Source organism: Myotis brandtii, unplaced genomic scaffold (genome assembly GCF_000412655.1).
Source record: "Myotis brandtii unplaced genomic scaffold, ASM41265v1 scaffold670, whole genome shotgun sequence".
Classification (NCBI taxonomy): Eukaryota; Metazoa; Chordata; class Mammalia; order Chiroptera; family Vespertilionidae; genus Myotis; species Myotis brandtii.
The window spans coordinates 52,857-69,078 of record NW_005370611.1 but is presented as its reverse complement, the minus strand read 5'-3'; the positions used below and the strand labels follow the sequence as shown (position 1 = coordinate 69,078).

General features: G+C 42.5%; 1 protein-coding gene across 1 annotated transcript in view; it reads left to right on the top strand.

Annotated features, from left to right (window-relative positions):
* The window catches only part of LOC102243406 (hydrocephalus-inducing protein homolog), a 128,518-nt gene extending 115,105 nt beyond the window's left edge, over positions 1 to 13,413 (top strand). The window contains exon 17 of the mRNA XM_014529142.1: positions 13,171 to 13,413. Coding sequence (XP_014384628.1) covers positions 13,171 to 13,413 — 243 coding nt within the window. The remainder of the gene's footprint in view (positions 1 to 13,170) is intronic.
* The last annotated feature ends 2,809 nt before the right edge of the window (positions 13,414 to 16,222 follow it).

Genomic DNA, 16,222 nt, shown 5'->3' with positions numbered 1-16,222 from the left:
TCTTCATCCTATGAGGATACAATGAGAAAAAATGACTGTCTGCCACCTGGCCATCCTCCAGAACTGTGAGAAATAAATTTCTGTCCTTTATAAAACCCCCAGTCTATGGTATTTTGTGAGAGCAGCCCAAACTGACTAAGATACCAACTCATGTCACTTTTAAGGAATGGCTATCATTGTCATTGTCATTATCAACTAAAGAATCTATTCTTCCTGTTTGTGCACTGACAGTAGACAGTCATGTTCATTAATAAGCTAGTACAAGGTGAGATATAACACTTTTATATGATTAACAAGGACAAGAAGAGATGCATTAAGTAGCATGGTGTAAAGGCTTAGTAATGTTATGAAGTTCCCAATAGACATACATCAAAATTATATGTGTATCAGAGAGCAAATAATGCTCTTCCTCAGTCCCATTTCCTTTTCTCTGTCACAATCAAAGGACAGATACTAGAAAATTAAGTGTATATAACGTGGTAGAGCACTTTGTAGAATGGTGTTTGAGGTATGTCTTTTTTTTTAATGTCAGTTGCAATGCTGTTGTTGTATGCAACATTTAATATTTTGAAAGAAAAATTCCCCTCTGGGATGTTAGGACATTAAATTGGAATGCATCTTGGAGGGAAGGACCACATTATCTGAGGGCAAGCATGGTGATGTGTCATGCACAGTTGTCTTCTCAGATGGTAGTCACTCAACAAAGAGTTGTTGAGTATGTGAGTGCTGAAGTAGTGTTCTGTGCCATGGAGATTTAGGGTGTTGTTGTCAGACAAACCTGGAATAAAGTCCTAACTCTGAGAAAGTTATTTACCTTTCTGAGCCTTTAGTTCCTTCTCCTTAAATAGAACTAGTAGTGGCATATAGAAGACTAGACATAATAATATATGTAGAAAGGGCCTGGTGAAAGATAAGTTTTCAGCATTCAATAAATGGTAGCTTTTTTTATTGTTGTTGTTAGTTCTCATCCGAGTATATTTTTCCATTGATTTTTAGAGAGTGGAAAGGAGAGAGGCAGGCAGGAAGGGAGAGAGAGAGAGAAACATCGATGTGAGAGAGACACATCAATCAGTTTCTGCATGGGCCCCAACTGGGGCTGGGGATCAAACCTGCAACCCAGGTACATGCCCTTGACCGGGAATCGAACCTGAGTTCCTTCGGTGTATCGGCCAACACTCTAACCACTGAGCAACACAAGCCAGGCCAATTAATGGTAGCTTTGATTATTATTGTTGACAGACAGAAATATCTAGGTGAAATGGCTTGTGGAAAGCCAGTCGTGCAGAATTAGGAAATCAACAAGCATAAAAATGAGAACTTAGAGGAAACAAACACATACAATGAGAAGAGAGCTAAAAATAAGACCAAATAATCATTAATAATCTCAGGAAAATAAAAGATGACTTTGCATCTATGAACAAGAACAGGGTGATATTTATAAATGAAGAATAAAATGTGCCTAAGACGTTAAGAATATAATCACAGAAATTAAAATGTTGCCAGAAGAATTGGAAAATAAATTTGAGAAGCTATCATGAAATAGAACATCAAGAAACATAACTCAGAATTAGGAGAGAAAGATTAGAAAATTAAATGATTTGTTTAGGAGTTCTAAGATCCAAGTAAGTTTCAGAAAAAAATATTTTAAATGGGGATGAGGAAATTATACAAGAAATAAGTTAAGTGATGTATCCAGAACTAACAGAGAGGAATTTATGGAAGAGACTTGTAAAATATGCTGTGTAATGGATGAAAATAGGCCCAGGTTGAGAAATTAAGTTCCAGGGCACTGGACACAAAGAGAAGACTGTAGGATCTTCCACATACCAAATAATCTTACCTAATAATAGACAAACATGTAAATTAACTGTCCCTCCACTATACTCACCAGCAATCAGGAGAGTATGCAAATTAATCCAACAAAGATGGCAGTTAATTTGCATACGTAGGGGCGAAGCAGCAGAATGAAGACTGAAGGCTCCATCTGGAGCCGCGAAGACTGAGGGCTCCGGCCAGAGCGAAGGCCTGGGTCCCAGGTGCCAGAGGAAAACCGGTGCCAGCAGCCAGGGGAAGGGAAGGCCTGTTGCACGAATCTTTTCATGCAACGGGCCTCTAGTAATAACAATAATAATAATAATGGTGAGAAAACAAACAAGAAAAATTAGAAACCAGGGTATAATCAAACTTCTTGACAGCAATGCCGGGGGTAGGGAGGGATTTGTAAAAGAAAATAGATCCCAATCTTGACTTCATCCACCCAAAAGAATAATCAAGACTAGGGGCAGAATAAAGACATTTTAGACATGTCGGATCTCAAACAACTTACACTCCAGGAATCCTTCCTCAGGAAGGTGCTGAAGAATGTGCTCCCCCAAAATAAGGTTCAGGAAAGTTACGCTCAAGGAACACACAGCACAGAGCTGCACTCCCAGGACGCCGGCTGAATCGCAGGCCCAGAGAGTGGCCAGTCCAGACGGGGTTTCAGAATAGGTGGCTCCGGGAGAGACTGGGTCCGAGAAGATGGAACGGATAGAAAAGGTCATGATGTGGAAAGTATTGGGAGGTTTACCTCTTTGAGGGCTTGGGATTGAACCCATGATCGATACATTAAAAACAAAGCACAACAAAACAAACAAAACCCACAATAATTCTTGGGGAAATGAGAGTCGTACAAGAAAGAAATGTAGAGCTCAGCTGGGAATAGTATTTGCATCTTACAATGATGTCAGTGCTAATGTCTGTCTCATCAGAAAGTAGATTTTAACTCCAGTGGGAGGATGGAGAGAAGACAGAGAGAGACATGGAGAGAGGGAGAGAATAAAAGCTATCATCGTCTTCCATAGAAGCAAATGGCTAAAACTCAAACTGAAAACTTACGAAGTAGCAGGAGATTGCCGGAAGTACGGAGGTGGACACCAAAGGAAAACACTAGAAGAACTGACAGTGGTTGCCTCCATTAATGGATAGAGGCAGGAGGATGAGGAAGGGCGGGAGAGGTTTTCACGGCATGCCTTTTCTAGAACCATTTGACTCTGGAGATTGTGTACCTTTCATAAAAATAAAATTTAAAAATTTAAATCAAGCCTGGCTGGTGTGGCTCAGTGCTTGAGCATCGACCCATGAACCAAGAGGTCACTGGTTTGATTCCTGGTCGGGGCACATGCCTTGATTGCGGGCTCGATCCCCAGTAGGGGGCGTGCAGGAGGCAGCCGATTGATGATGTTTCTCTCTCATCAATGTTTCTAAATCTCTATCCTTCTCCCTTCCTATCTCTCTAAAAATCAATGAAAACATATATTTTTAAAAAGTATAACAAAATAAAAAAAATAAACCACCTCAGCTTTAAAAAAAATTTTAAGTCATGCTTCAGGAAAGTATGTATAAGTATGCTGCCATTTATGCAGGAAAAAGTGTATATCAAATATGCTTTGTTTTTAGTCATAAAGTATCTCTGGAAAGATATGCAGAAAACTGCTAACAGTGGCTGTCTCTGGGGATGGTAACTAGGGGCTCTGGGCAACATGAGAGAGAGAGAGAGAGAGAGAGAGAGATTGATTCTACCCTTAAGCCCGTTTGAGTTTTACACTGTGTTGCATGTATTATTTATTTTTAAAGAAAAAGCTTCTAAGAAACCGCGAATGATGCTGAAGCAAGAGAGCAAACAGAATTAAAATTAAATGGGCTCTCGAGAGAACGAGTGATCATATCCTTTTAGAATGAGTTATTTATTCAGTAAATACAGTGTGTGTCTTCTTGTTACACAAATCACATTATCTTTATAAAACAAAAGAAGGTTAGGGGGAAAAATCACTCCTAGCGCCACCCTGCAGATAACACTATTACATGTTTGGTGCCTGCCTTTCGAAACTCGACTCTGCGTATTTACCTGTATACCCCTGCCCTCTCCCATTGGATAATACTGTTTCGTGACCAGCTATTTTCACTCAACAGTAGAGTGTGGTCACTTTGATACGAATGACTGAGGAATATTCCGGTACAGGTCATTTTCAGTGACTGGCTTGATTGCATCCTTTGGCTCCACTGCAGCTGAGTTAACCAATTCCCTCCTCAGCGAGTGTGTGCAGCCTTTCACAACTGTACTCAGTGCTCCTGTCCAAAGCGCTGCTCACGCCCGTCTCCTTAGGCTGTATTTTTAGAAATGCAGTCACAGCATCAAAAGAACGTAACTACAATGCTTAGTGCGTCTTAGGAAATGCTGGCCCAGAAACTGTGTGCCAGTTCACGTCCTGCCCCGGCAGCGCTGAAGAACGTCACCTTCCCCCTGACCCTCCCAGCATTCTGTTCTTGCCAAACCTGGCAGGTGAAAACACGTTGTCCTGTTGGTTAAGTTTGTGCCTCGTTGGCTTGCCGGTGATGCTGAATATTTTTCATAGATTTATTGACCAAAAATAAATATTTTTTGAGCATCTTTCCTGTGCCTGCTACTAACAGTGCTAACTATACTGAGAAACATGATAAATTGGATTATCTCTTTTTTCTAAAGAGTTTATAGTCTCAAAAAAATGAGTGAATACACAAACAATACAGTATTATTGCGTGTAATAATACTTATAATACTTATTATATGTAAGCACGGAGGAGGAAGTGTTTAATTCTTCTATAAAATTTAAAGTGTTCTTAGGTAGGAATCTTTGAGTGGAGACTTGAGGGATAAGGAGGAAGAGGACAGGGAAACGGGTGTACATTTCCAGAGAGCAGCGGAGTTAAAGGCAGGGATGACGTGCAGCACACTCGGGAAGGCAAGGGTCCGCGCTGGAAACGGACATGCCTGAGAAGTGAGCTTGGAAAGGCACTGGGCCCACTAGGAAGGAGGTGGAATAGATCCTCCAGACCAGAGGCTCGTGCCTGGTGTAATAGTCTCGGCTGCAGGCTGCCATGTTTCCAACAGACAAATATCCGCCACATTTGGGGCCCAGGAACCCTGGGAATTGGGTGTAACGTTTGGGGTGTGGTTAGGGGGAATGTATGTCCATTCGCTATGAACTGGTTCCATCACTGTCTCAGAGGAGAAAAGGCTCAGCACCTGGTCCAGGCAGGGGGAGCCACCCAAGACCCTCAGCAGGAGAGGACCAGCGTCAGGTCCCTGACGGAGAATCCTCCCGGCAGGGTAGCCCGGGAGGGCGCAGGCAGGAAGGAGAACGGGATGTGAGGATTTGAAAGATCATGTTAATAATAACACCACTCACTGAGCACTTACTCTGTGGGAGACAGAGAGCTAGATGGCCTGGCACCCAGTTAATTTCATCTTCAAGTAGCACCTTTGACAGATGAAGAAACGGAAATCTAAATTTTAAAAAGTGGCCAAGGTCGCCTGACTACAGACGGCAGCGGCCACAGCTGACCACCGGTCATGTGACGCTCAAGCCCACTCTCTTCGTCATGACCTTCCCTGCGTCGCTGGTAAAGCTGCAGCACCCCGTCTGTTGCACTCCAGCTCCCAGCTTCCAGTTAATTATTTTAAGCAGCAAAGTGACTCACTTCAGGGCAGGGAACCGCACGACTAGAGAGACCAGTTAGAAGACGAAAAGGAGAAAGGCTTCAGTGACTGTTCGTTGTTCTTGTTCCACAAAGAATTGATTATCTGCTGAGATAATAGTATGAATCCAAAGCAATCCCTCACTCTGCACAGTGGTTCCTGTTGTTGTTTGTGTCCTCTTGTTCCCTGGAAGGAAATTCTTGCCGCTTTCAACGGGTAAAGGAGTTGTTTTGAAGAAAAGTGCATAGAGCTCTTTTCTCAAGCTTCACAGTCGTCAGCGCTACCGAGTAGGTCTGCTGCGTATACTCACTCTCCTTTACTGCTGAAATGGCGTGTGCAAACAGTAGCCTTCACTCCTGTCTTTCATAGCAAATGTTAAATACGGCTCAGGAAGCCTGTAAAAGCTCGATTTCACCTTGGGAGCTGAGCGCTGTTTAAGCAGTGCGCTGACGCCCTATTGTCAGATAAAAAGCAAATGTTATCTCTAGATATGTGAAAGGTAGGGGAGAGGGCTTAGCACAGATGACAGTGGTATGGGATTCTGCATTGCAAAAATCACAATTTCCCCTCTTCCACACAGTCACATGTGCACAAGCACCTACAAACCTTCTCTACGTGTTGTTCATGGGCTGCTCTAGTAACTCCGGCTTTCTAGCCCCTATTGACGCGCGCGCGCTTACACGTGCACACACACACACATACATACACACACACACACACACACACACACAGGCAGCGGTTGCTGAAGTTTTGGTGGAAGACTTAGGAAAACTCAACTCATCTTTTGGACAAATATGTGAAACCCTGTATTTGTTTTCTTTTAAAATTCTTTTTCAATTACAGTTTACATTTAATATTACTTTGTATTAGTTTCAGGTGTACAGCATAGTTGTTAGACAGTCATATACTTTACAAAGTGACCCCCCCGATATTTCAAGTATCCACCTGGCACCATGCATAATATTACTGACTAGAGGCCGATGCACGAAATTCGTGCATGGGGCTCGGCCCTCGCAGCCCGGGCTGCCTCACAGCCCCACCCACTTGTTGTTCTGGAACTTCATCTGGAAGGTTGTTCTGCCGTCCGGTCTAATTAGCATATTAGCTCTTTATCATATAGGATTATATTCCCTATGCTGTACTTTACATCCCTGTAACTATTTTGTAACTACCAATCTGTACTTCTCAGCCCCTTCACCTTTTCCACCCTGTATTAGTTTTCTATCGCTGTGTAACAGATGACTACAAACCTAGTGGCTTGAAATAACATAAATGTGTGTTTCCCTGGGTCAGAAGTCCAGGCATGGCTTGGCTGGCTCCTCTCCAGCCAAAAGGATCTCAAAGGCTGAAACCAAGGTGTTTGCCCAGCTGCACTCCTCTGAGGAGGCTTCACTAGGGAAAGATCCAGTTCCAGGCCCCCTCAGGTTGTCGGCAGAGTTTATTATCTTGCAATGGAATGACTGAGGCCCCATTTTCCTGCTGGCTGTCAGCCAGGGACCACCCCCCGATGCTATAGAACCACCCAGAGTTCCCCACCATGTGGCCTCTTCCATAAGCCCTCTCACGAGGAAGAGCCAAGCCCTTCGACGGGCTCTCCTGACTAAGTGAGGCCCACTGAGGTTAATCTCCTCCCCTTAAAGCCAACTATTTTAGGACCTTAACTACGTCTACAAAATCCCTTCACAGAAGAACAGACTGATGGTTGCCAGCTGGGAGGGGAGTTAGGAGGTTAGATGAGAAAGGGTTAAGAAGTACAAACTGGTAATTACAAAATAGTCACAGGGATGTAAAGAACAGCATAGGAAAGAAATATAGTCATAATTGTAATATTTATGTATGGTGTCAGGTGGTTACTAGACTTATCAAGGGGTTAATCTGTAAATTAATAAATGTCTAACCACCACCCCCACCAAAAAAAAATATCCCTAGATTAGCCTTTGATTAAATAACGGGGAGAAGGTAACTGTGCACCAGGAGATGGAGATCTTGTGGGCCGGCTCAGAATTCTGCCTACCATAAACCCAATGAGATGCTGCTCTTCCGCCAAGAGGATTGTATGTTACATGCTTTCCTGGCACCTATTTTAATCTTTTTTTTTTAAAGCAAATACTGCTGAGTCCATAATTATGTGTCACATGGGGTGATGACAGCTTTTGGTAAAATGATGACAATAGCTGTCATTTTTATGAGAACTCATTCTGAGTTTTACATGCATCACCTCATTTAACCATCACCACAACTCTGTGCAAAAGGTGCAGTCAGTACCATGGGCTGCTGACGAGGAAACGGAGGCTGGGCATGGCGAAGGGACGTGGCCCACGTTCGACAGCTGGAAAGTGGCCGGTCTGGGACTCACACCCACATCTCTTTTCCTGTGGAGCCCTCCTTCCTAGCCTGTTTCCGTCACTTGTTGTCTTGCTCTATTGTGGTTTTGAAAAGGCTATTGAATATCCTCCATAGCTGCGCTGATTATCATTCACCCATTCCTTCTCTCGTCGAATTTGCCATCTAATAACAGAAAATGTTACAGAGACCAAATCCTCCCTCAAAACAAAGTCAAATGCCAGAGAGACGCAGGGCGTTAGGGTGATTTGGAGCCTGACTCTGGGTAAGGATAAGCCAGCGTGTTGGCAGCTGGCGTTTTAATGTGCCTTGTTCTTGGATTCTATGATATACTTTGCTGCCCTGTTTTATGCCAGACACTGATTAATACACTTCCTCAAAAAGAAGACTCACCAATTCGGCCCTGGAGAGCAACTTCAGGTCTTCTTCCCAGAGCAGCCAGTCTGCGTCTGCAGGAGTCAGAATAGAAATGCTATGCATCTACCGAAAACGAATGTCCCCTGGCTGGAAATAGCACTTATGCAGGTGACACCCTCTCCTCATTGTAACCAAGGACTGGCCTGTGCCACTGTCTCGAGGAAGAAAATAAATAGGTGGAATGGGAAAGGTGACATTGACAGCGCTCTCTCCTGAAAGGCATTTGCTTTTCGATAGGAGGACAAACATGGCATTGATTTATGTTTTAACTGTAAGCTGAGTCTCATAAGTGAGCAAAACTACATAGAGTGCTCTAAGGCCACAGGTTTGGAAAGAAAGGCCAACAGTGTGAGACTGTCTTGCCTAGAACATTCTTATTTTCTCCCCCAGCTGCCCCTCTGGTTGTCCCAACAGCAGATGGATCTGGGCTCCAGCCCTAGAGTTCCCATAGGAGTGCAAATACCAAGTTACGCCCCCACTTCAGTTTCCTGATTGGAGTGAACTCTTCACCTTTCAAAATCTGAGGTCCAGAGGCGTTAGGGCAATGATGGCGAACCTATGACACGCGTGTCAGAGGTGACACGCGAAATCATTTTTTTTTGGTTGATTTTTCTTTGTTAAATGGCATTTAAATATATAAAATAAATATCAAAAATATAAGTCTTTGTTTTACTATGGTTACAAATATCAAAAAATTTCTATATGTGACACGGCACCAGAGTTAAGTTAGGGTTTTTCAAAATGCTGACACACTAAGTTCAAAAGGGTCGCCGTCACTGAATTAGGGGAAGACCTAAGGATATGGCAATATACGGAACCAACAAGGTAGCTTTGGCAGAGAGAAGTTAGCAGTTCCCTATGCCCACCTCCCTTCACTCTTGGACCCAGAGCAAGACATTTCCCAGATTACTTTGCAGTTAGGTATGTCTGCATGACTGAGCTCTGGACAGTGGAAGTGGGAAGAAGTGTTGTGTACCATTTCCAGGCTTAGTGCATAAAATCTTAGCATGTGACCCCCCCATTCTCTTCCTTCTCTTGTTGGCCGACTGAATGTCAATGTCCAGAGTGGCTTAGAAGCCACACATTAAACATGCCAGAATCTGTTTAGCTGGGGTCCTTGAATGACTGAATGGAACCAGAGCCCATTCTCATGCCTGTAACCACTTGGAATTCATGTGAACCGGAAGTGAGTTTTTGTTGTATTTAGCCAGTGATGGCGACCCTTTTGAGCTCGGCGTGTCAGCATTTTGAAAAACCCTAACTTAACTCTGGTGCCGTGTCACATATAGAAATTTTTTGATATTTGCAACCATAGTAAAACAAAGACTTATATTTTTGATATTTATTTTATATATTTAAATCCCATTTAACAAAGAAAAATCAACCCAAAAAATGAGTTTGCGTGTCACCTCTGACACGCGTGTCATAGGTTCGCCATCACTGTATTAAGCCATTGAGCATCAGGTTTTTTGTTGTTGTTACAGCAGCTAGGATAACTTTATCTAAAATGGTAGCCTAGAATCTAGAAGCTGAAAGTAAGAAAGGCAAATAGTTCTAAGCAGGGAGAAAGGCTGGTTCCTCAAGCATGAGAAAGCTGTTTCCATGTATTGCTTTAAGTCATGTAAATGGTGTAAGTCAAAAACTCCCTATCTACTCTGATAAACATGCTGATGAAATGAAGCTACATTGATCCATTAAAAAATATCTGCAGAAAATAGAGACAGACTCATAGATAGAGAGCAGGCTGACAGCTCTGGGGTTGGGGTGGGGGGAGGGCGAGGGGCTGGGATGGAGGATTGAGAAAAAGAAAGAGAAAGAACTCATGGACAGGGACAAATGGGTGGTGATTGCCGGGGGTGGGAGGGGAGGACAGTGTGGGTGGAGGCAGAGGAGGGTATAGAGAGGATAAATGTTGATGGAAAATTTTTTTAATATTTTAAAAAATATTGGCAGAAAAATTATTTTGCATTTATGGCTGTTTTAGAACTCATTTTGTGTCATTTTCTATGATTAATATGTTAGAGGTTTTTAAGGTTTTCACTCTGGGATTGTGTCTTAGTTCAGGCTGCTGTAACAAAGTACCATAGACTGGGTGGCTTACAAACGAGAGACATTTCTTTTTCACAGTTTCTGAGGCTGGAAGTTTGAGATCAGGGTCTCAGCATAGTTGAATTCTGGTTAGATTCCTCTTCCCGATTGAAGATCTTATTTTCCATATGAGAAAAACATGAATTTGGAGGGACTGAAGGTGAATGTTATGTATAGAATGGTTATGTTCCCCCAAAATTCATATGTTGAACCCAAACCCCTCAGTGGTATTAGGAGTCGAGGCCTTTCGGAGGAAATTAGGATTGGAGAGGGGGTTCTAAGAGTCTTTATAAGGGAGCTGGCTTCCTCTGCTCGGCTCTTCTCCGTGCAGGGGTACAATGAGGAGTCGGCAGTCCTCACCCAGGAGGGGGCTTTCACCGGAACTCCACGGTGCCGGCTCCCTGGTTGCACACTGCCGACCTCGGGAACAGGAAATGAATTTCTACGTTTCTAAGCCGCCCAGTCCATGGCACTTCGTTATAGCAGCCCAGACTCATAGAGAAATTGGTACTGAGAGTGGGTGCTGGTGTAACAGATGCCTACAAATGTGAGGTGGCTTTGGACTAGGTAATGGGTAGAAGCTGTAAGAGTTTTTGTTTTGTTTTTATCCAAAACCGAGGATATGTTGAGAGAGAGAGAGAGAGAGAGAGAGAGAGAGAAACATTGATCGGTTGCCTCCCATACACACCCACAACCTAGGCATGTGCCCTGACCAGGAATTGAAGCCACAACCTTTTTGGTGTATGGAATAATGCTCCAACCAACTGAGCCACTGTCCAGGGCAGCTGTAAGAGTTTTTAAGTGCGTGTTAGAAAAAGCTCACATTGGCCGAAACCGGTTTGGCTCAGTAGATAGAGCGTCGGCCTGCGGACTGAAGGGTCCCAGGTTCGATTCCGGTCAAGGGCATGTACCTGGGTTGCAGGCACATCCCCAGTAGGAGATGTGCAGGAGGCAGCTGGTCGATGTTTCTCTCTCATCGATGTTTCTAACTCTCTATCTCTCTCCCTTCCTCTCTGTAAAAAATCAATAAAATATATTAAAAAAAAAAAAAGAAAAAGCTCACATTGCTGTGAATGGACTAAGATAGACTGCTAAAAAAATTGGGGAGGGGGGGTAAATTAAGAATATGCATTAGAAATTATTTCTTTGAACCTAAATATAAGCAGAATATAGTGACATCCAATCCTTGTAGTTTCTCTTGCCAATAATAATCAATTTATAATCCTGAAAATTAAACTGATGAGGATTATTATCTTTTTGTGACTAATGTTTTGTTATTAATCCTCACCCGAGGATATTTTTTCCATTGATTTTTTTTTTTTTTTTTTTTTTTTTTAGAGAGAGTAGAAGGGAGGAGAGGAGAGAGAGATAAAAACATTGATATGAGAGAGGCACATCAATTGGTTGCCTACCACACTCGTCCAACCAGGGCTGGGGCTGGAACCCAAATACGTGACCTTGACAAGGAATCGAACCCATGACCCTTCAGTACATAGGCTGACATTCTAACCACTGAGACACACTGGCCAGGGCTTGTTACTAATATTTTAAGATAAAATCTAAACAAACGCAGCATAATGTTCTGGAAAGACAGACTTTGCTTTCTGTTTTCTTATTTTAGTACTTCATCAGGGCTAATTTACTATGAGTAGAAAGTTAAAAAATTTTAGAAAAACATTGAGTGGTACAAAAATCAACATTTTTTTCCCACAAATATTTTTGGAATAGATCTAATTATCATACAAATATCCCATCTCAGCCCTAGTCTATCTAGTGTAGTATTTAATGCTGTTTTCTCTTATATCTATGTTTCCAGAGATGTCCCATATTAAAAGATCAGGAGTAATGATAGGACTCTTGACAGAGAATTAAATCTATCATTTCCATTCATACCAAAATTAAAGTAAAATTTCATCTACATCCTCATTATAAACAATGTATCATCTTGAGAACTGTTCTCCTTTGTTTCATTGAACTTATTTACATTTTTAAATACAATCTATTTAGTAGTGTCCATATAGACTTTCAAACCAGACAAGCATGATAGATAAGTCAGATCTGCACATGTTAGAAGATGGTAAGTACTAAGGGGGGGGAATAGAACTGGGTAAAGGGGATCAGGAGTGCAGAGGGAAGGTTTTCCACTTAAAAGGTGATGGTCAGAGCAGGCTTCATTGAGAGGCAGTGTTTGGCCAAAACTCCTCAGGAGGAAAGGGAGTGGGCTCTGAGGATCTAATCAATTAAAGGGAACAGATCAGTGAGAGTCAGCTTCCCCTCTATAATTTTCACCTCCTATTATATATTTCTGAATAAGTTTGGAATGTTAGCACATGAACTTCTATTTATTATTATAGAATAATAGAAATCGAGACGACTTCCTATACTGTGTTTATTAACGAAAGCGGGGTTCCTGCTCACTAATAACATCCTCAACACCCTTGCATTTGAAAACCATGTCTCTGGAAAATTCCATATTCCAGAAAGGATGTTGTACCTTCCGCGGGTATCTCAGAATTTGGTGATTAAAACAGGTAATTAGCACCCGCTTGTTAGAGAGCTGGGCTGTCATCTAGCGAAAGAGATGTAAGGGATCCTCGCCGAGCGCTCAGAGGCGGAATTGTAGGTTTGCTCTTCAGAATCAGATTGCTTTTTGCAGAAAGAGAAGCCAACAAACATCCAGCTGCTGTGATTTGGAAAAAAAAAATAATGTTTGTCTCTGATGTTGAGTTCCACAGTGCCGGCTGCTTGAGGTGCAGACGGCTCTGACGCCTGCGGGAGGGAAAGCCAGGAATAGCCTCACGGTTACTGTGTGTCTTGTGTTGCAGGCTCACAAAAAGTCCCTTTGGACAGTGGAACCCAGTGAAGGCACCGTTCCCCCCGAAGATGACATTCAACTGACGCTGACCGCCAACCTGAATGACATACTGATGTTCAAAGACACGGTCATTTTGGATATTATAAACAGCAACACCTACCGGATTTCTGTCCAGGCCGAAGGAATTGGTTCCACCATTGTTTCGGATAAGCCCTTTGCTCCAGAACTCAACTTGGGAGCACATTTTAGGTAGGGAAATCTGGGTGAATTTTCATAGGTATCGCCCCTGTTGTATAAGCTGAGCATCACCTCTATTTTAGAAAATGGCTTTTCAGTAAATTGCACTCACCTCAGTCCTTCCACTTTCCTATCTTCACTGTCCCCCTCCAGATGGGTGCGTCAGCCATCAGAAGACACCCCCCTAGTCACAGCTTGGTTGCATTCTCAAGCCGAGTCCGTCCACGCTAGCGAAGAGATGGCTCATAGGAAGTGCATCATTCTCTCACACTTACAGTGCCTTCTCGGTGACTAGTTTAGAATCTCCACCATGATTTCCCCTCTTTTATTCCAATACGCTCTTAATCCCTCTCCGTGTAGGTCCAAAATACCGTCGCAGCTTAGTGGTAACCTAAGTAGAGTATAACTAGGAAGGTAAAAATGTACTGTAAATGTTTCTTATCAGGAATTGCAAAGCAGTAACTTTTTTGGTATTTTGTCTCCTGCTTGCCTCCCCACTATAGCACCAACAATCAAGAGGGCCGCAATTGGCTCTACCTGATCATTTTGGGGAAAAAACAGAACAGAAAAACTAGAACATCTAAATATTTAAATAAAAGGTGGTAGACTATAGACCCCTCTGAGCAGAATGATCTACATGTGGCTCTAAAAATGTATGAAGTCTGAATGCCGACGGGAGGATATGTGCGGGGATTCATTCATGGCTCCCCAGCTGCGGGGGCCAGAGGAATGTGTACCTGTCCATCATGATATTGTGAACAGACCTCTGGTCTAACAGGCCCCGCAATCAAGATGAACACATGTGCCTAGAGAAGATGAGCCTGAAAAAAAAAATCAGGAGCCCTCCCCACAAACCCATTCACACCCCCTTTTCCTCTGTTCTATCTACAAACCATGACCTGATTGAAAATAGCATGAGCCACTAGGAATGATGCCTTCCGAGAAGCACCCATTAGTTTTGTGTTAACTTGATAGAGAAATGCTCCTCTCTGCCTGTCTGTTGACCATGAGCTAGAGCATGCTTCTATTTCCAAGTTTCTCTCAGTATACGCAAACATAATTATAGAAGCAGTATGCTGCGAACCAAACTTGATTACATGATGTTCTCTGTAATCTGCAAACAGGGTCAAATAACCCCAAAGGATATTCTGTCACTTGCCTGGAATTGGGAGGTTTAGCCTATAGTTCTCTATGAATACAGAAGCAAATTGTGGCTTTTTAGCTGTCAATTTCCCCTCTGCCTAAACCCTACCATTCTTTTTGACATGAAATCATGATGCCAGTAATCTCCAAAAGAATTGTCAAAAGCAGAGGACACAGAGGGTGGTAGATGGCAAAGAGAGGATAAATGGTGATGGAAAAGTTAAATTACATTTTTTAAAAAGGGGGAAAAAAGAAGAGGTGGGCTGTTTCTGTAAATAAAGGTTTTTTCAAATTTATTTTTACTGATTTCAGAGAGGAAGGAAGAGGGAGAGAGAGAGATAGAAACATCAATGATGAGAGAAAATCATTGATTGGCTGCCTTCTGCATGCCCCACACTGGGGATCAAGCCCACAACTCAGGCATATGCCCTGACCGGGAATCAAACCGTGACCTCCTGGTTCTTAGGTTGACACTCAACTACTTAGCCACACCGGCCAGGCTGTAAATAAAGTTTTATTGGAATACAGCCATGCCTATTTGTGTACACATAGTTTCTATGTCTGCTTTTACACTACAGTGGACAATTGAGTAGCTGTAACAGTGACCATGTGGCCCCCAAAATCCAAAATATTTATTATTCAGCCCTTAACAGAAAAGTTTGCCAATTTGGGAACATATAGGTCTAAGAAAACCCCATATGCCATCTCTTTTAATTGCATGTTTTGGGGCAACTTCCTGACATTTTCAGAGCTTCTGTTTCTTCATTTAGAAAATGAGCAAATATACTTGGTATTCCTGGGTTGCTGTGATGATTGAAAGATGTACTGTGAATAAGTTGGTCCTTTCTCTTGAAGTACCCTTCAAACTGAGCCCATCACAAGACATTTCCCTCAGTCCATAGGAATTTGCTCCACACAATTTGAAATACACTTCTCCCCCAATAGGCATTTTGCTTTTCCTTTCCTAAAATACTCCTCAGAGCCATTTGGCATAAATTAGAGCAGTTTTCATGTGAACTGCGTCCGTGTATTCTGCGGCACGCTTGACCTGCTGGGAAAGACAGAGGATGGGTGGGCCCACTTTTCCACGGCCCCTTCCCTGGTGATGACAACTCAAGGGCCACACCCAGGCCCTTGACTTGAGTTTATGGAGGCCATGAGTAGCTGCTACTTTGTCCCATTACCGTGGTAGCTCCTAGTACAGTGATGGCGAACCTTTTGAGCTCGGCGTGTCAGCATTTTGAAAAACCCTAACATAACTCTGGTGCCGTGTCACATATAGAAATTTTTTGACATTTGCAACCATAGTAAAACAAAGACTTATATTTTTGATGTTTATTTTATATGTTTAAATGCCATTTAGCCAAGAAAAATCAATCAAAAAAATGAGTTTGCATGTCATAGTTTCGCCATCACTGTGACCTAGTACTACCATGATGCAGCCTTCCTATATTTAAAAAATTGTCTATTTATTACTCACTTTAAAAAAAAGAGTAAATCGTAAAAGTTCTCATCACAAGAAAAAGAATCTGTAACTATGTATGTTAATGGATATTAACTAGACTTGTGGTGATTATTTCACAATATTTAAAAATATCAAATAATTTAAAAAAATACTTCCAGAGGGGTCAATCCCAAAGGTGTAGAGCTGAACATCCATCCCAAAGTTGAGTCCTCTCCAT